Source organism: Aspergillus aculeatinus (genome assembly GCF_003184765.1).
Source record: "Aspergillus aculeatinus CBS 121060 unplaced genomic scaffold BO66scaffold_1, whole genome shotgun sequence".
NCBI classification, from domain to species: Eukaryota; Fungi; Ascomycota; class Eurotiomycetes; order Eurotiales; family Aspergillaceae; genus Aspergillus; species Aspergillus aculeatinus.
The window spans coordinates 1274916-1293484 of record NW_020291470.1 but is presented as its reverse complement, the minus strand read 5'-3'; the positions used below and the strand labels follow the sequence as shown (position 1 = coordinate 1293484).

The window sequence follows — 18569 nt, the reverse complement described above, 5'->3', positions numbered from 1 at the left end:
GGAGGGGGAGAGGAGGTTTGATGGTGAGGTGGAGGTCGACCAGCAGCAGCAGCAGCAGCAGCAACCACATCAATGGGGGGAGCAGGTTTCCGGGTTTGTGAGCTCGCAGGGTCAGGGGCAGGGTCAGAGGGGTACCTTGTTGGGATTGGGGGGGTTGAGGCGCGGGATCGAGGAAGAGCCCAGGGAGCATCGGATCGCGCGGGCGATTGTGAATGATTGTCTGGAGAGGGGGGATGATAGTGTGGACTTGAGGTGAGTTTCTGCCCCAGAGTCTCGTCTCCACATGGTATGAACACCACTAACAACAAACAGCGGCGGAAACCTCCGCAGCATCCCGTCCGGCCTGCTTCGTCCGCTGCAGCACCTCACCAAACTCCCCGCCATCAAGGAACCCCCCGTCACCGAAGACGTCTACACCTCGCTCGAGCCGTTCCTGCGGCTGTTCCTCGCCGGGAACGCCCTGCCCAAGCTGTGCGGCGAGCTCTTCGAGCTGGACACGCTGCGCGTCCTGAGCCTGCGCAACAACAAGCTCGCCGAGATCCCGACCGCGATCCGCCGCCTGACCATGCTGCAGGAGGTCAATCTGTCCGTCAACCGGCTGCGCAGCCTCCCCTGGGAGCTGCTGTGGTTGATTCGCAAAGGCGACCTGAAGCATCTCACCGTGCGGCCGAATCCGCTCCTACAGATCGACGACGGAGCCCACGACCCCGAGGCCGCCGTGGCCGAGTGGCACGTCCCCCGCGAGGCGCTGCGGGCGTGCGTCTACGAGGGCCCCGCGCCCGAGCAAGCCTGGGCCCCCGTGCATGTCGCAACCGGCCCCGTCCGCCGCTACAATGCCGAAGGCGTGCTGGCCGGCAGCAGCAGCAGCAGTAGCACCAGCAGCAGCGCCAGCTCGCAGCCAACAGCAATGGAGCTCGATGCCGCCACCGACACCAACACCGACCCCGACACCAAGCCCCAAGACCGCCCATGCCCAGCACCCCTCCCTCCAGCTGCCTCGCGCGTCCCCTCCCTCCGCGAAGTCGCCCTCCTCTCGCTCACGCGCTCCCCGTCCTTCGATCTCCTCTCCGACGCCGAGCTGGCCGGCTACCCGGCTTTGATGCTGCGGCTGCTGCGCGACGCAAGGGAGGTGCGCGCCGCCGGCGGCCGCAGCTGCTCCGTGTGTCACCGCGGGTTCGTGCTCGCGCGCACCGAGTGGATCGAGTGGTGGGACTGCAGCACGTACGAGAACGGGTTGAAGGGCCCGCGGCCGTCCGGGGAGGGGCTTCGGCCGTTACCCTTCCGGCGGTTGGGGTGTAGTTGGGGGTGTGTGCCGGGGGCTGAAATCTGAGGGGGTGTGTGCGTGTGTGCTGAGATCTCAGATTTGAGGGGGAGTGCCGCTGCTGGGGGCTGTATATCCCGTGCACGGTTCAAGGGTTTCTGTGATGGTTTGGGGAGTGGCGGGGTGTATGTATTGTACATTTTGTATCATCTATGGCATATACTTAGACCATTGGCTGTCGGCCTATGGGGCAGGATGTAGCGAGTTTGACTGGTATTGGTGTGTTTGAGCATGTTGTTTGTGTTTGTGCTTTGCTCATTTGCATGTTTGCAGGATGTTTTAATGTGGATGTGGGTGTGGTTTCTTATTGACCAGCTTTGACATGTAGTCACATTCTACTGGTGGCGTGTTCGTTTCTGGAATGAATTGACGAAGATATGGATATTAGAATCTAGAGAGTCAAGGGAGTCCGACTGCCTGGCGGGAATTACTCCCACGACCACGACCACGAGCACGACTCTTTTCGCTCACGCTTATATTGCAGACAATTCAGTGTATTATCTCTCTCCGCAAGCAACAAGACAAGCATCCACACCGAATACCTCCAGGACCCCAGCCGTCAAATCTACAACTTCCCCCTCCCCCTCCCCATACCCTTGGGCCTCTCCTCCCCCAAATCCCCCACCGAAGCCTCGAACCCCTCCTCCGAAGCCCTCACCATCTCGCCCCCCTCCGACTTCTTCGACCGATAACCGCCCCAAAACCGCTCCTCCGCCTCATACCTCGCGAACCAACCGCCCAACCACCGCGCCATCCTCTCCGCGCACCACCCCACCTCCTCGACAACCAACATATGCGACCCCGACCCCAGCACCGCCTTCTCCACCTTCCCCTCCCTGAATCCCCCACTCCCGCCCTTCCCGGACCCCGTCAACCGGAGTTTCTTGTCCTGCTCCGCCGGCGGCGAGAGATAGCTCCGGCCCCCAAACACCCAGAGCACGCTGGGCCGCACGAAGGGGAGATTACGCATGCTGATCTGGCACTCCGGGCGGGAGACCCTGAAGGGCCGCTCGAATTCGCTGTCCCAGTCCGGGAGGAGGAGGGGGTCGAGGTTTGCGGCGGCGGGCTCGAGGTTCGGGACGCTGTAGCTCCATGCTTCGTGGTGCTTGGTGGTTGTTAGGGTCACTGCTTTCGTCGGGGTGGGTGGCGGGGTTTGGGCGTTTTCTGTGGCGTTGCTGCTGTTGTTGCTGTTGTCTCCCGGGGTTGAGGGCGTGGTGGTCGCAGGATACAGCCGGGTCGGAAGCTCGCGCAGCCCGAAGTGGAGGTACCGGGATGCGGCGCGGGGGTCCCAGCGGCGCAGCAGGGACTTGCGGAGGGCGGATTCGGCGGCGGCGCGCGAGGGCCACAGGTCTTTGCGGAGGGCGGCGGAGCGGGACGGGTTGGGGTTGGGGCTGCGGCCCGCGGTGCGGCTGGCGAAGTCGAGGATGACGGGTTCGATGAGGATGAGGGTCGAGAGGAGGCGTGGGTGCATGATCGAGAGTTGGACTCTGTTTTTTTGGTTGGTTGGTTGTCAGAGGAGTGGTCTTTGGTGACGTTTGACGTTTGGGGAGAATAGCGTACAGCTGCGCACATCCCATGCTATGGGCGACTCCGATCATCGGTCGGGTCATTTCCTCGCGGAAGTGGTTAACCATGTATAGGAGGTCGCGGGAGTGGTCGAACCAGTTTGCTGTTCCGGTTGTGTTAGGCTTTGATGATATCGCGGGGGTTAGGAGGGGGGAGGCGGGCTTACTCTGATCGCCCTGGATATCCTCGTTCAGGACACCGCTGGCGCCCTGGTTCGAGACGTCGGCGACCCAGATGGCCCGTAGCGGGATGGAGTGTTGCTTCAGCTGGGCATAGAGGTCTTCCCATAGTGGCTCGTAGATTTCCTGGGCTTTATGATCAGGACGCCATTCTTTAAAGGTCTGCTAGACTGACTTACTTTGGGAAAGCCTGTGCCGTGCGCCCCGATAATCGTGACAGCATGCTCGGGGATCGGGCCGGGTCGGTCGACAGGGATGTATTGTTTGATGGCGAGTCGGAGAGCGGTCTCTTGACGGCCTTTGATGGCGTGGTGGTGATCGCGAATATGCTGACCGGGGATCGAGTGCTCAATAATGTGAAATGGACTGGTCTCCATGATGCTTAGTGTTAACTTGGAGGTTGAGATGTTTTAGTGGTGGTGGTGGTGAGCTCTGGGGATGTGGAGTAAAAGGAAAGCTTGAGTGCGGGTGCGGGGGAGGTTCCAGTGCGGAGTTCCAGCGCCCTTTCGGGTTGATTTCCCCATTGTTACTGCAAGTGACAAGCTGACTGACTAGTGCTGATCTCAGCTGATTCCTGTTCACATGAATTTCCAGTGACACCATCCACGCTGCACTCTACAAGGGATACATTTTTACACAAATTGACATGTGATGATGAGTAAAATTTCGACCCTCCATTCTTATTTTCGCATTGTCAGATTACTTGCTGACCTACTCCGACCCAAACAGTGCCGCGATTTCATCCTCGTACAGGCTGAGAGTCTGCAATCGGGCTACGCTACCCTTGATCGTACGCACAAAAGGCTTGTCCTTGCGCGCAATTATGATCCGGTCCGCCGAGATTTTGACACAGTCATGCACATGTGCATTGACCTTTTCGAAATACGGATGTAGACTTTCAAGCAGAGACTGATGATCATTACCCACCTCCGCCTCGGGGAAGAACTCGACAATGAGCACAGGCGCTGGACGACCGTGGCCACCGATCAAAGCCGACTTCACGCCCGGGTGGGCTTCAACCTCAGGCTCCAACAGCGAGGCATGCAGCCCGTCCGCGTGTGCGAGAGCCACGTAATCGTCGGTACGCCCGATGATCTTCCACGAGCCTTTGTGCTCAGGGTGCCCAACCCACAGATCCTTGGTCTCGAAGCGATCTCTGTCCGGGTACGCAGAGAATATCTGCTGCATAGCACATTCTGGTCGCCGAACGAACACTAGCTCATGTAGATTATTGAAACGATGCTCGAACTCGGCGCCTGCGTGTTTCTGGAAGGTGATGTAGTCCCACGGGCGGTCCTTGTCTTGGACTGTGGTGAAATAGCCCCCTGCCTCGGTGCTGCCTATACAGGGCACTAGATGAGTATATGGAGCCAGTTGTGCGCCGGCTTTGGCAGAAAGAGGCGCCCCGGCAAAGTGCACATATTTGAGGTTGCGTAGAGCCTCCAGTCCAGATGGTATGAGACAAAGCTCATCGATGAGAGCGGGAGTGAGCAAGGCTCCATCCACTCGACCATAACGCAGGATGTCTGCAACAACCTGGGGTGAAGGGGGAACCGAAGGACCCACGACCGCGACCATATGAACGAAGGAGGTCATAGACAGGGTCATCACCGTACCCACAAACTAGAATAGTCAGTACTCCGCGCGAGAAAGTAGACCCACGAGTTCTAGACACACATGAAGCGAAGGTAGCGGCGTGTACCACCGTTGAAGAGCATATTGATGCACGTGAGTATACTCGATGTCCGGGAGAGATGCAGCAATGTCTGGACTCGTCATCATCCGATGGGTATACGTAATGGGTTTGGGGAAGCCTAACTCAAGCTTGTCAGCAGGCAGTGTACCAGAAGTGGTCATAGCCCACGGAGGATGAATGTCTACCTGTTGTGCCGGACGTATGAAAGACAATCCACGGGTCATCCTTTCCCCCCTCCCAAGTCTTAGCATACGTATACGGCGCCGCCTCAGCATCCTGCAAGAAGTCGCCGAGCTCAGGGACCGTCAAAGCCTGAATCTCAGGTGTCTCCCGAAGAATAGCCGCAACATGGTCTGCCATGGATGCAGGTCGCAAATATACCGTGCAGTTCTTCTGCCGGAAGATACGTAGTTGAGCCTCGGGCGTGATGAGGGGAGAAGGAAGTACGATCTGTAGAACAACATCAACGTCACTTCCTTGTGGGCAAGAGAAATCCAGGGCAACAGACCACTTTCTGTAACTTGGCCGCGGCAACAGCAAGAATGGGATAGCGAAAGTCCTTGGGTCCCGCATAGGCAAAGCATTGAAATAGCCCTGTTGTGGCAGGCAGATTCTGGTGAAGCCAATGGGCGGCGTGGTTGACTGCGTTGTTCAGTTGTTGGAAGCTGATTTCTCGAAAGCCCCGCGAGAGATCGGCATCGTCGATGGGGACTGACACCCACGGGCTGTTGGGTTCGTTCTTTGCACGGTTCTCCACGACGCTAGCGAGAATTCGTTGGCCGTGTTGGATACCTGGCAGAGGAAATGGTGATTTTGGTTGCTCCATGGTGATGTTTCTTGGGGTTGAGAGAGATGGGGAAGAAAGTGGGTGGAGGGGAAGGGGAAAGAGAAGTTGTGGGAGAGAGAGTGAGGGGAAGAGCAGAATGGCATCCCGGTGATCAGCTGCAAGGGAGTGTGTCGCACAAGGACTTTCCTCTATACATGTACTCGATTTTAGCGATGTTTATGGAGCAACATGATGTAGTTAATCCAATCAGTCGAACATGCTTGTCTCCTCTTCGTTGAATTTGGCCAAATCCGCTAGATAATCCAGTGAGACTTTGTGGTCCGACCGAGGCATGAGGAGAATGGTCTGAAAAGAAGCTCAGTGTCCTGTAGCATAGCACAGCTGGAACAACCCAAATCAGACTGACTGTGTTATGAAATGGAGACAATAGAGAGTGGTCATGTTTCTTTCTTCATCAATTCCCCATCAATTGACTTTCAATTGACTTCAATTGAATCTTTGTGTCAATGGCAAAGACAAGATAGACAATGCCGGTAGATTTCAGGCAAGTAGGATCTACACAAACATTCAAGGCCGAGATACTCGAAGTCAAAACAATGCCATTGTTCTCAAGTCACGAACAAAGCCGCTGTAGACACAGATCACCTTATATAGCCTCGAAACAGGATCCTGCCCCGGACTCGCAAGACGATCTAACCCAAGGTTGCCGATACTCCACGCCTTGACCCTCGTTCAAAATGTGCTCCACTATGTCTCGATTCACCACCATCAAGAGTCTTTACGACCAGGCTCAGATCTGCGACGCAATGCTCCAGGAGCTGGTCAGCCACCGGGTGCAGAGAACCCTTTCGTTCGCGGACGTCCACAACACATTCCGCCGCTTCGTCAAGGAATCTCGCTTCCTGACGAGCAAGAAAGCATCGGTGAGATACCAGGCCAAGCACCCGACAACCATGGATCTATTCACCTATCTGTTCAGGCTCATCCGCGTCAACCTGCTGGTGCTTTTGGTTAGGAAAGCCCCGCGGGTCACCTTTCTGGAGAACGTGTACAACTTCATCAACAAGATGCGGGTGCATCTGCTCACCTCCGATGCGCGGAGCAAAAAAGGGCACGGCGGCAAAAGCAAACATCGCCTCCGGAAGCACGAGGAGGACCCTTCCATGTTCTCAGTGTTGGATGCCGACAACAACGACGTGACGTCTCGATTCAAGGACTTCGTGTTCCGCATCATCAAGCAGATGTTTCCCTGCGTCGACTCCAAGCTTCACGCTCGGATCGGGACAAGGCTGGTCGACAGCCGCATCGCCATTGGGTATCACCAGCACAAACATCGCCGGGGGTCGAGTAGCAAGCGGAAGACTGTTCGGGAAAGAAAGCAGCCACTGCGGGACATGCCCGACGTATTCGCGTGGCCCCCAATGCCGCGATGCAAGGACGGTGAGCCCGAGTTCCGATGCCCCTACTGCATGGTCTACTTCCCCGTCGGGGACTTCGATGAGGTCCGGTGGGAGGATCATGTTCTGCAAGACGTGCGACCCTACCTGTGCCTCTGGGGCTCGTGCTCCAGCGTTTTCGGCAGCATGAAGGCATGGATCAAGCACATGGACGACCACCGACGCGCAAGCGCGGCTGGGCAAGCTCATCCACTCAAGCAGTGTCCCTTCTGTGGTCTCCGTGAGGAAGATCACGGCTCTGGGGGGCACGGGAACGGGGGCCTCTTGCGGCATATTGCGGGCCACCTCGACTACCTGGCTCTGCTTGCTCTCCCCGGGCCAATGGATACGCTCTTGGAGATGCACCTTCAAGGAAGGAGGATCGGCATCGAGCAGTACGAGCATGCCGATGACGCCAGAGGGAGGCAACGCAGCCGCAGCGACCTGGCTGCATTGGCCTCGGCTATGGGCGATGTAAGTTCTCGTAGTCCTAGCCCTCTACGGATCCGTGATAGAGATTCTATGATGGTGGAACTTGACCGCAGCTCGGTCCGTGGAGGAGACCCGGAAGGAAATCCGGAAGGAGAACACCACGGTGAACAGGAGCCTGGTGCAGAGTATGAAAGGAACCCTTTCAGGGATCCGACAGAAGATGAGTCCTCAGATGAGGAACCCGAAGACCATCCCGATCTGCATTCCGACGAAGAAGACCTTGCGGACAACGAAGAAGAGGAACATCATGACGATCGGCCAGAAGAGGAGGCTGTAGACCCCCCTGGAGAAAATCCTCTAGAAGCGCAGGAAGAGCGCTCCCACTCCCCGGAAGAGGTCCTGGAAGATCAACCTGATGCAGACCCAGACCCCTCTGAGATTAACCCAGAGGCGGACCAGGAAGAAGAATGTGAAGGCTCTGGCGCTGAAGAGCAGGACCGAGCGAGTAAGCCTGATGATGATGATGATTATGATCCTGAGGCAGGACCTCAAGGAACGCATGACGATAGCCGTCGGAAGAGCCGGGGAAGTAAGATACCCAAGCTCAAAAAGAGCCCTTCGCCTGAGGACGAAACAAGGGGGAGAAGAAGCGGCTCGCGAATGCCACAAAGGGTGTCTTTCCCCATACAAACCGGTCCCTACAAAAGTCTGTTTAATTAGATAGCGAGCCAAATTGAGAACGCATTATGTTTTTTCTGTTCTTTGTCATTACTTACCATCAACTAGCTAAGTACTAAAAATGCCTGAAACCGTTGAGTGTGTTTTCTTATTCGGCTGTGTACGAGCAACTGCCCCTATCTGTAGGACGAGGAACTTCGCCATGGGTTGATTAATATTAGCCCACAGGTACAGGACAAGGCGATCAATGGAACATAAATCAATGGGAAGCATGAGTTCCACTCCAGTAAGCTCATGGCCAGGTCATTACATTCCATTCAGAAAGTAAAATCCTAGTTCACTCATACTATACATTCCAGATCTTTATACGATACCTTCAACATGATGCATGACAGCCTGGTTGGTAGATATTCTGCACATATAGGCTTGAGATTTCAGTGCCAACTAGACGTTCGAAGAGATGTATATCGAGTTTGTGACATTAGAAAGTGGTCATAGACTATCTAGTAGAATTATAGTGTTGACGTTCAGCGATTTTGTGACTGGGTATCCATTCTTTAAACCCTTGCTTGGCGAGAGCACCTCCTACACAACAGACGGCTGCTTCGCCCCGCTCCCTATGGCTGATCTCTCGTCCGTGTCCCGGTCCCGATCGAAGGTCTCCAGATTAATATGGTCTTGCTTCACATTTGAGATCAATTGTGATCCGTCATCGGGATCGCTCCGTCGCGACCGGGCCTTCGTGCCTTTGGCTGTGAATACCCCGAGGCGAGACCTCGTCATCCAGCCCGCCATTTGGTTGAGCAGGGGTCGCAGCCCTATCATGCAGGCAGCCGAGAGATACAGGCCACTTTCAACGGTCGTCCAGGTCATTAGGTTGATGTCCGCCCCTGCAGCTAGTCAGAGACCAAAAACGTGGTGACGTGGGGAGGTGGAAGGGTGCCTTACAGGTCGGGTCGGTCATAGACAATTTGGCGGCTGTGAAGAAGTAGGAGGTTCGGACACACGACGCAATGAGGCCACTACAGAACTATTAGACCTCCTGTACACAGAAGCCAATTTGACGAGAGCACGTACCAGCTGCCTGACAGAAACACCATGGCAATCCCGGCTCTTCTGGCCAGGGACGCATGAATAGTCCACACGGTCGGAATGGGCAGAATCAGGATAACCACGTCTCCAGCGATATTCAGCAGGCCAGACATTCGGTAGAAGAGGAATTGATCCACACACCACCCGCCGGGGATGCTGCGGTCCCAGAAGTATGCCAGCGGGCGGCATTCCGTTAACCCGACGATTGCCTGCGAGAGGACGAACAGAATCAAGTAAACGATGGTGAGGTCCGTCACGATGCGCGTGACGCCCGGCGGGAATATGCGCCGGAACAGGACCAAGATCGAGGTCCGCGAGAAGGTGTTCGAGAAAGCGGTCAGCCAGCTGAGAGAATAGAGCAATTTTCCGCGTGTGATCAGCTTCTCGGGGTCATCCATCATCACGGCTTCTATGTGACGACCGGAGCCTCCATGCGTGATAGCCACTGTAGAGGAAAGGGGGTTTAGTTGGGATTGTCGAGAGTTACTAGATCAGCGTTGCCACTCACTATAGCCTGTTATACATGCTCCCAGACAAAGAAGCCAAGCAGGCGCCAGCAGGATATCGTCCCAGCCGCTGGAGACATGGGCAAGGCTCCGCACATATATGCGTAGGGCTAGAAGAGTGGTGGTGAGTACGACGATGACTGTCGTCGCGGCCGTGAGCCGACCCGAGATGTCTTCGTTCAGGTAGCTGTCCGTGACAGCGGTCGCCATGATTGTTGCCGGCAACTGTCTCTCACGGGGCATCCGATCCGACTGTCATTCAACTCAGCTCGATCGGCCGATCGGAGAGAGTTAAAAGAAGCTGGTAGGAGTGTTACACCCACAGGAGTGAAGAAGAGCTAAACCTCTCATCTTTGCTTGCTAAGCCTTCGAAGTCGCCGTGACCGAGAGACATGAAATGCAGGCGTGGGTCGAATGGAGAATGGGCATGGTGAACGGGATTGAATGTCCTGTACCACCTGCATTAGAAATTGGTGAGACGGTGGTCAGCGCCGAGAGAGGGATGATTTACCAGCAGGTGCTAACTTACCTGCTAACAAACAGCTACCACCTACCTAATCGACTCCGCCTGGCAAACCCCCTCGCTGCAACCCCTCCCGACCGACAGTTGGCATTTCCACAACGGGACGATCTGGCGGTCATCCATGGACTCTTATTGCCCCTCAGCCCCCCACTCCTCCCCCCTCGAAATAACTCTCGGTCATCCCGACTCATTCCATGGTATGTCAGGCAACCGAGCCCTAGTTTGTATGACTAGGCTGTGTCGACTCTATTTAGTGGTAGAGGAAGTGCTGTACGAATGCTGTCCAGGTAACTCCACTACCACAGAAGTACGGGAGTAGTACAGACTGAAAGGCTGACTCGCATTGAGGATCCAGTAGTAAGATAAATGTTCACACGGTGCATACTAATGGGTACTGCATGAACCGAGCTGGACCCTGATTTGCCAGGAGCCAAGCCCAGCTGCATCTTGCTAGCTAGTGAGGATCTTTCATTCTCGATTCCACAAGCAAATCATAACAGATACAAAGCATTGTACACCCAACAAGCAATAGACATATCCTGTGGAGAGATTGTGTTGGCAAATGAAATCCCAGAAGCTCCATATCACGGCTGTCTAGACCACCGTCCGGGGTAGTATATCTCTGCAGAGAGATAGGAGGTGAGACTAAGCCGACCGTCCTTATTACCACAGGCGATGTATGTCTGCAGCCCGCACGCCTCATCAAGGGAACGGAAGGATTCGACTAGCCGTTCGAGGGTTTGCACGAAGCGTTCAGCTTGCTGGGCTCGCCCACGGCGCGCCAAATACTCAACTAGACCCTGAACAATTGCTCGGTCACTGCGCGCGTAGTGCCGCACCGGAATGTACACCTTGGTGTCAGGATACCGTTGGCCTTGCTTGAATCCGAAATTATACAGCACACCTGACGTCTCATGGTCCTTAGATAGTAGTTGCTGATGATTGGGGAAATCGAAGGGCAGCCCTAACGTGAGATGCCACAATTCTCGAAGCTCCTCCAGGGCACGGGTATCCCAGCTTGGCGATGCGCCTGCCATCGAGAGTGTCTCCTGAACACTGTCGAAACTGGTCGCACGGGATCGAAAGTACACTTTAAGATTGGCAACAGATGGATGCACGCAGTCAACCGCCACCCCAATTATGATAGGTGGAGCGGACGATTGTTCCTGCCGTCGCAGGAATTGCTCGATACAGTCGTAGGCTGGAAGCCCATGTTGCTGTTGTAGGGCTCGGCAAGCCTGATGCAGAACGTCAAGCCGTGAGCCGCCCAGTTGATCCGATGTCGAATGTGGGACATGGTAGGATTTACATTGGTGCCCGTGCTTCTCCAGGTTGAAGGCGAGGAAAATTGTCGAGGGGCTGGAGTGGGAGGATGACTCCTTGCGCGGCAGAGTCGTCGGTCCCCGAAAGGCTTGGGCAAAGTGATCGAACCAACGCCAATCGGCGGCGGGAAGGATTCCGCGTAGCTGCTGCACGCATCCCAGCGGTGCCGTCCGATTGTAAGGGTCCTGTGAGGTGCCTGCGAGCCTCCCAATTGGCTCGAAGCTATACCGGATGGTGGGAGCGAGGTTCTCCCAGCTCCAACTGTATTCTATCGGAGAAAAGTCGTCCGTCATGAAACTTCTCCATCGCACTGGACGAGGCTGGTCCCTGCCAGCCTCTCCCACTAAAGGACGCGGCCCTAAGCAAGGGGCCACATAGCGGCTCACTGTCGTAAGAGCCGCCTGCTGCGTAGTGTGGTCATACTCAGCGCCATCCAGAAGAATCCGCAAATCTCTGCCCAGTGTCTCTCTCCAAAAGACAGTATCCATCGGTGTGAAGTGTCCTGGGCTACTCGGGGATGTTTCCATGGGGATCGGCGAGAAAAGTGACACTACCGAACGTGCAAGAACCGCCCTGTACTGAAAATGTGAGACGTCAACAAGAAGCTCAAGACAATAAGTGAGACGTGTGATAAGCCAGCCGTAGGGGGGATAAAGGGTTATTTGTTTTTGACTTCTTACAGGTGAATCACCGAGAATTCGGGGTCGGTTCCGAGCATATTGTAGTCGACCATGGCTCGGAAGGCAAATAACTCCTCTCGGATTAATAGGCATTATACCTGTCTTTATGTAAAAAAAAAAGCATGTAAAGAAGCTTTAAATGTTTAATGTCAGGAAGACCAAAGTGGCTGGCAGATGAGTGCAACAAGAGAGAGAAAAAGAGAGAGAGATGATATGATGATTATGAGAGGAAGAGGAGAAGAGAGGTAAAGGTAGAATTTCGGTATACGAAAGAGGTTATTGGTATGAGAGGGGGGTAAACCGTCCGGAGTAGCGCTTTTTATGCACCGCGTTTGACAGTCAGGCGTGCAGCTGTCACCGGCTTCTCCAGTCCCATGCTTCTTCAGCTTCAGCTCACCTGTCTTCATCATCGTATCTTATTCTTCCGCTCCTTACTCTTCCGATCACACAGCTACCGCTATTGTCTTCATCTTCATCATGATACAAGAATATCCATTGACTATCATCGGGGTCCTATTGCTCCTAGGTGGATGGTATTTCATTACCACCATCACTGCCTGCTCCAAGCTAGCTCGACTGAAGGGCTGTCAGCCGCCCAAAAGTTATCCCCATAGGGAGAGGCTGCTGGGTTCTGACTATCTGCGTGACTCTATACAGGCAAGAAAGAGCCAATGCTACCTGAGACGCGAGCAACAGCTACACCAAGAAATTGGCAACACCTATCGATCCCTCTTTCTAGGACAGTGGGTCTTGAACACAATCGAGCCTGACAATGTGCGAGCCATCTTCTCCACAAACTTCACAGACTTTGATACCGGATCACGACGCCATAGGGCCTTTGCACCGTTGCTGGGAAATAGCATCTTCCAGATCGATGGGGTGCAGTGGCGGTCGAGACGTTCCCTCCTGCATAAATGCTTTACTCAATCTCGCATTGGTGACCTTGAGTTCTTCGAGCCTCATGTTCAGACTCTACTCGCTGTTATCCCCGTCACCGGGGAAGCCTTTGACTTAGCTCCGTTGTTCCATCGTTTTGCGGCCGATGTTGCTACAGATTTTCTGTTCGGGGAGTCACTTGCAACCCTCGAACATCCAGATAGGCTCCATTCAGGCTTGCTAGAATCATTTTACGAGGCAGCAGCAGGATGTGAGTCTCGATGGTTGCTAGGACGCTTTGCCTTCCTCTGGCCACAGCGGGCATTTATGACGCATGTTCGTACAGTGCATTCATTCATCCAACCATATGTCGACAAAGCAATCAGGGTAAATCATGAAGACTTGGGAAAGGATGAGATCGAGAAGCATCGATCAAATTTTCTGAATCAGCTCAGTCAACTACCACAGGATGGACTATCGCTGCGGGACGAAATCACAACCCTGTACTTTGCCGGTGCAGACACCGTCGCAGCCCTCTTGATCAACTTATTCTTCATTCTTTCAAAGCGTCCTGATGCATGGGAGCGCGTGCGCTCAGAAATACAGCACTTGCGCGGCCAGCCACCTACGCTGCAACAATTGAAAGGTCTCAAATATGTGAATGGCTGTGTATTCGAGAGTAAGAGGTCTTCGCACCTGATAGGATGACGATGCTAACGACCAATTTCCCATTAAGGCCTTCGCATTCATCCGCCACAAGCTTCCAATTCTCGAGTTGCTAACCGAGACACGGTTCTTCCCACTGGCGGGGGGGCCGATGGCAGCTCGCCAATCTTCGTATCGAAGGGTACGATGGTGCACATCGCGACGTATGCCATGCACCGCCGTCACGATCTCTGGGGTGACGACGCAGAAGAATTTGACCCCGACCGCTGGCTTGACCAAAAGCAGAATTGGGTAAGGAGTCTTTCCGAATGACATCAGAGCTAGCTCCTAACCCCATCGCAGAAGTTCATCCCCTTTCTGGGCGGACCGAGGAATTGCATTGGCAGTAAGTGTTTCCATCCAATCCGTGCTCATGGCGGCGTCCGTACTAACGCCACAACCACCATCGTAGTGGATCTGGCCTTAAATGAAGCCACTTATGTTCTCACTCGCCTGGCGCAGCATGTTCGCTCAATAGACTCCAAAGATCCGAACGAGTGGGTTGAGAGCGCCGGTCTTGCGCTGATGTCCAAAAATGGAGTTCGAGTGGCAGTGGCTTAAGAGGTAATACTCCGTACCCCGTAGTAACCACAGGTTTCATGACGGGAGGCTTACATGAAGCTATTGACTCACGATACTACTTTCTTGCAGTCCGATAAGACACTAGTGAGCGTTGGTGGATCAGACCCCGGGCTAGGGGACGCCTTGCATAAGTGCCTGCGGAGAAGCGGGTCTGGATGATATGCCACCTTTCGGCGGTGTTATGCGCTGGAAGGAATTAGAGTGACAGCCTAATTTTGAAGCCTAACTCGATGTTGCACAAGTCTGACTGCGCTGGTAGCCTCGTCACTGTCACGACTGGGCTTTGAAACCCCACAATTTGTAGTAGGCTGGTACAGTACTTAAGAGCAGACATCAGGCGAGCCCAAACCTGGCAATTGTTCGCGGACATTCTTGTCCCCAGCCAAGATGCAGTCCTTCAAATTTCATACATCCTTGGTGGTGCAACAATGGAAATTGTGCCGCCAGCTAGCAAACGAATCAGGGGTGGAAGTGACCATCGACGGTGACACCTTGGACATCCCACATGTCGTCTATGTTGCGAGGTGGGTCACAAATTCCTTTTGAGCCTCCTTGCGCTAATGATGTGTAGACATGCTCAGAGCGTGAAAATTGATCCAACAGCATATTCGGAGGTCAATAAAAGTCACAACGCCTTACTGGATAGTCTTTCGTCAGGAGACGTAATCTACGGTATGTGAGCCTATCAATACAACTCCTTGTGAGCCTGAAGTTGATGCATCTGCTTCGCTACTAGGTGTCAACACCGGCTTTGGTGCCTCTGCGCATACTCGCACGAAAGATGTCCAAGCACTTCAACGGGTGCTGACTCGAGAACTCGGTTATGGCATCCTTCCTCCGGGTTCTCGAGATGCTCAACCTCGCCGACGCATCGTTTGCGAAGACCATCGTGAATTTGACCTCGCACGGGAGGAAGCACGCGAGTCGTACTACCTGCCATTGACCTGGGTTCGGGGTGCTATTCTCCTAAGAATCAACACGTTGTTGCGAGGTCATTCGGCCATCCGCCCGGTCATCCTGGATCGGTTGGAGGCACTGCTAACGCATAATATCATTCCCCTGGTGCCCATTCGCGGCAGTATCTCTGCGTCTGGGGACCTGAGTCCGCTGGCATATATCAGCGGTGTCATCCAGGGAAAGCCTACAATCCGGGTGTTTCCCACCTCCGGTCACGATGGGGATCTTTACGCAGATGAAGCCCTCGCTAGTGCAAGTATCACGGCAGTCGACCTGACGGCAAAGGAGGGCCTTGCAATTGTCAACGGAACGGCTATTTCGGCGGCCTGTGGTGCCCTCGTGCTTCATGACGTGCAGCAACTGGCTATGCTCTCTCAAATCCTTACAGCCATGACTGTGGAAGCGCTTCTTGGATCGCCAGAAAGCTTCGATCGCTTTTTCGGGGAAGTCCGTCCACACCCCGGGCAAGTCGAAAGCTCTCGCAACATCCGAGCATTCCTGAGGGGTTCCCAGCTGGCTCGGACCAAGGACGGGAAAGACGGAGCTCTGCGACAAGACCGATACTCCATCCGCACTGCGGCACAGTGGCTCGGTCCGGTGCTAGAGGATCTACTCCTTGCCCACCATCAGATGAGCATCGAATGCAATTCGACCACGGATAACCCGTTAGTGACCCACGACGGCGAGTTCCTGCATGGGGGCAATTTCCAGGCCAGGGCCGTGACCGCCGCAATGGAGAAGAGTCGCCAGGGAGTGCAGACCATCGGCCGCATGCTTTTCACGCAATGTCAGGAGATGATCAACCCCGCCACAAGCTGGGGCCTGCCCCCGAACCTGGTCGCCGAGGAGCCCAGCAAGTCGGGGATCTTCAAGGCCATCGACATATACATTTCCGCTCTCCAGTCCGAGTTGGGATTTCTTGCTGGCCCGGTGAACCATGTTCAAAACGCCGAGATGGGCAATCAATCGCTGAACTCCCTAGCGTTGATCTCAGCCCGATACACCGCCACGGGCGTGCGGGTTCTGACCGAGCTCGCCGCCGCGCACCTCCTCTCCGCATGCCAGGCCCTGGACCTTCGCGCCATGCAACTGCAGTTCCTGGACTCGATCCGTCGTCCGTTTGCGATGCTGCTCGACGAGTTGCTGCAAGCCATCGAGCCAGATGCAGGCGATGAGAACGACACCGGATCCATAAATGTGGAAGCTCTTTCGTCTGCGATATGGCTGCACCTTGGGAGGATGCTCGACTCCACCGTCACGATGGATGCGAAGGACCGCTTCCTGCACATCGCGAAAAGCATGCGGGTGCCCATCCTCGACCATGTTGGGGCTAGTGCATCGTCTGCCGAGCTACTCGGGGCGCTGCAGACCTTTGTCGAAGACACGGACTCCCTGCTTCTGGACGCGTGGTGTGTCAATCGAGATGCGTATCTGATCCACGGCAACGCCAGTGCGTATTTGGGGGTGGCATCGAAGAAGGTCTATGCGTTTGTGCGGCGGACGCTGGGGGTCCCGTTCTTATGCACGGCTCAGATCTTGACGCCGACGGCTGAAGCGATGAGGACAGGTCAACGCCGCGCGGCGCCGACGGTGGGCTCCTACACGGGGGTGCTCTACCGGGCGATGCGGCGGGGGGAGATGGTTCCTCTGATGACCGAGCTGTTGGAGGAGTGTCTGGCGGAGCATGAGTTGAATGAGTGATCTGCGTACAGTACTTCAATAGTTGTTAATATATGGTTAGCATAAAATGTGGGCCACAGCTATGTCCCGGGGTAAACTACAGATAGAGAAAGTTACAAAGTTCTCATCCAATATAAACTACGCACCGCAACAGTTCCAACTTCCTAAACCACAACACCAGCCTCCACCTGATCCAACCGCACCCTTCCACCCTCACACCCTCAACCCAACCCCCAAACCAACCCCGCTCCTCACCTCGTAGCCTTCTCCAAGTCCGCCGCCCACAGCGCCGCCCCAACGGTATTCGTGAAAGCCATCACAATCGACGCAAACGGAATCATTTCCAACGCAAACGCCGCCATGCCGAACCTGCCCACGCACAAAAGATTAGCCCCCATCTCACGCACCCCCATCCCATCCCATCCCCACTAGAAGAAGAAGAAAAACTCACGCAGTATACGCCCCCCTCCTCCGATCCCCACCCACCCACCCCTCGCGCTCCTTCCTCCCCCACCCCTTCAACTGAAAGTACCGGGCGTGCGCCACCGGCCCCACGCGCTTCCCTTGCACATAGATATACGCGATCGTGCCGACGACCGGCACGAAGTTGAGGGGCAGGTACAGCAGCGAGCGCAGCAGCATCTGCGGCGAGAGTTTCTCGATGGGGTGCTTGAGGCGGGTGCCGAGGCGGTGGGCCCCGCTAGTGGAAGTGGACGAGGACGAGGACGAGGATGGCGGGACGGCGACGGCGCGCTCCCGCGCGACGAGGGCGTCCTCGCCGCGCTCGAGCAGCGTCGCGTCGAAGGTGTCGGTCAGCGCGTCGGCGAGGAGGAACGACCGCGCCAGGTAGGTGGTGATCGTGGAGGATTCGGAGAGCACGAGGAGGGCGGCGGAGAAGGGCGCGAGAAGAGGCCCCGCCGTGAAGGTGAGCAGCGCCACTTGCGGGAGGTAGGTGAAGAAGAACATGGTCGTGGTGATGCCCAGGCCCAGGGTGAGGGTTTTAGTGGACCGCGAGAGGAGCGGCGTCCACAGGGGCCGGTGGTGGAGGGTGTAGATTATTCCCTGGTTTTTTTTAGATCCTGGGGATGTATTGGGAGGGGTGTAATCGGAGGGGTCGGTGTAACCGGGGACTTACTTTTATGGGGTAGATGTATGTGCCGGAGAAGAGGAGGTCTTTGGCGATGGCGCGGAGGTGCGCGATCTCGTTGAGCAGGGTTTCTTTGAGGGTGGACATTTTCTGCTTGGTTTTGCGGTGGTGGAGTGTGGTGGTGGTTGAATGTGGTGAGTTCCTGGTGAAAGAATAGGGCGTGATTGAAGGGAGCAGCAACCAGAGGAGGGGAGAGGATGAAGATCGTCATGATGTCGCAAAAAGCTTGGCCGGGCTTATCGATAAGAGCTTCCGATAAGATAAGGTGATTGTCTGGGTGTGTATCCGCATACAACCGGCGACAACAAACAACTCCTCTGCAACTATAAACTCAACACAACACAAACAAACAGCATCAACCTCAACTCCATCTACCTCATCCATTCCCCTAAGCCCCTCTCCC

At 55.3% G+C, this 18569-nt stretch overlaps 8 protein-coding genes across 8 annotated transcripts; 3 read left to right on the top strand and 5 right to left on the bottom strand.

The window, feature by feature from the left end:
* Positions 1-100: 100 nt before the first annotated feature.
* Positions 101-1330, top strand: BO66DRAFT_310226 (leucine-rich repeat domain-containing protein; the record flags this gene model as incomplete). The annotated part of the gene is made up of 3 exons (XM_025643278.1): positions 101-252; positions 313-869; positions 963-1330. Coding segments are annotated over 3 exons (1077 nt in total), but the record flags the coding sequence as incomplete, so codon positions are not given.
* Positions 1331-1886: 556 nt separating this feature from the next.
* On the bottom strand, positions 1887-3443 carry BO66DRAFT_467237 (putative toxin biosynthesis protein; the record flags this gene model as incomplete). Its single annotated transcript, XM_025652548.1, has 4 exons — positions 1887-2808; positions 2882-2990; positions 3054-3192; positions 3246-3443. 4 exons carry the CDS (start codon positions 3441-3443, stop codon positions 1887-1889), a joined length of 1368 nt encoding a protein of 455 aa, XP_025509375.1.
* A 292-nt stretch (positions 3444-3735) lies between these two features.
* On the bottom strand, positions 3736-5619 carry BO66DRAFT_387423 (putative AMP-binding enzyme). The gene is made up of 4 exons (XM_025646300.1): positions 5271-5619; positions 4948-5212; positions 4744-4880; positions 3736-4689 (listed from the first exon to the last, which is right to left on the bottom strand). Exons 1-4 carry the CDS (start codon positions 5586-5588, stop codon positions 3778-3780), a joined length of 1632 nt encoding a protein of 543 aa, XP_025509374.1. The 5' UTR covers positions 5589-5619; the 3' UTR covers positions 3736-3777.
* A 667-nt stretch (positions 5620-6286) lies between these two features.
* On the top strand, positions 6287-8137 carry BO66DRAFT_397157 (uncharacterized protein; the record flags this gene model as incomplete). Its single annotated transcript, XM_025648578.1, has 1 exon — positions 6287-8137. The coding sequence occupies one exon, from the start codon at positions 6287-6289 to the stop codon at positions 8135-8137; it is 1851 nt and encodes a 616-aa protein (XP_025509373.1).
* A 449-nt stretch (positions 8138-8586) lies between these two features.
* BO66DRAFT_387422 (uncharacterized protein) lies at positions 8587-10254 on the bottom strand. Its single transcript, XM_025646299.1, has 5 exons — positions 10205-10254; positions 9696-10142; positions 9173-9632; positions 9044-9117; positions 8587-8985 (listed from the first exon to the last, which is right to left on the bottom strand). Exons 2-5 carry the CDS (start codon positions 9901-9903, stop codon positions 8681-8683), a joined length of 1047 nt encoding a protein of 348 aa, XP_025509372.1. The 5' UTR covers positions 9904-10142; positions 10205-10254; the 3' UTR covers positions 8587-8680.
* A 346-nt stretch (positions 10255-10600) lies between these two features.
* On the bottom strand, positions 10601-12272 carry BO66DRAFT_467234 (aromatic prenyltransferase; the record flags this gene model as incomplete). Its single annotated transcript, XM_025652547.1, has 2 exons — positions 10601-12112; positions 12220-12272. 2 exons carry the CDS (start codon positions 12270-12272, stop codon positions 10801-10803), a joined length of 1365 nt encoding a protein of 454 aa, XP_025509371.1. The 3' UTR covers positions 10601-10800.
* A 1150-nt stretch (positions 12273-13422) lies between these two features.
* BO66DRAFT_416789 (phenylalanine ammonia-lyase) lies at positions 13423-17040 on the top strand (the record flags this gene model as incomplete). Its single annotated transcript, XM_025649624.1, has 5 exons — positions 13423-13774; positions 13856-14052; positions 14104-14150; positions 14966-15054; positions 15119-17040. 5 exons carry the CDS (start codon positions 13423-13425, stop codon positions 17038-17040), a joined length of 2607 nt encoding a protein of 868 aa, XP_025509370.1.
* A 24-nt stretch (positions 17041-17064) lies between these two features.
* BO66DRAFT_467232 (uncharacterized protein) lies at positions 17065-18532 on the bottom strand. The gene is made up of 3 exons (XM_025652546.1): positions 18155-18532; positions 17471-18081; positions 17065-17388 (listed from the first exon to the last, which is right to left on the bottom strand). The coding sequence occupies exons 1-3, from the start codon at positions 18251-18253 to the stop codon at positions 17271-17273; spliced, it is 828 nt and encodes a 275-aa protein (XP_025509369.1). The 5' UTR covers positions 18254-18532; the 3' UTR covers positions 17065-17270.
* Between the last annotated feature and the right edge of the window lie 37 nt (positions 18533-18569).

Bases quoted from the DNA above. Each gene is read 5' to 3' on its own strand.
- BO66DRAFT_387423 (XM_025646300.1), bottom strand. From the start codon at position 5,588: ATGGAGCAACCAAAATCACCATTTCCTCTGCCAGGTATCCAACACGGC. The intron at 5,213-5,270 runs GTCTGTTGCCCT...GTTGTTCTACAG, and splicing joins CGGCCAAGTTACAGAAAGTG to ATCGTACTTCCTTCTCCCCT. The intron at 4,690-4,743 runs GTGTGTCTAGAA...TGACTATTCTAG, and splicing joins CGCCGCTACCTTCGCTTCAT to TTTGTGGGTACGGTGATGAC.
- BO66DRAFT_387422 (XM_025646299.1), bottom strand. From the start codon at position 9,903: ATGGCGACCGCTGTCACGGACAGCTACCTGAACGAAGACATCTCGGGT. The intron at 9,118-9,172 runs GTACGTGCTCTC...ATAGTTCTGTAG, and splicing joins GTGTTTCTGTCAGGCAGCTG to TGGCCTCATTGCGTCGTGTG. The intron at 8,986-9,043 runs GTAAGGCACCCT...GACTAGCTGCAG, and splicing joins GTCTATGACCGACCCGACCT to GGGCGGACATCAACCTAATG.
- BO66DRAFT_467232 (XM_025652546.1), bottom strand. From the start codon at position 18,253: ATGTCCACCCTCAAAGAAACCCTGCTCAACGAGATCGCGCACCTCCGC. The intron at 18,082-18,154 runs GTAAGTCCCCGG...AAAAAAAACCAG, and splicing joins CATACATCTACCCCATAAAA to GGAATAATCTACACCCTCCA. The intron at 17,389-17,470 runs GTGAGTTTTTCT...GTGCGTGGGCAG, and splicing joins AGGAGGGGGGCGTATACTGC to GTTCGGCATGGCGGCGTTTG.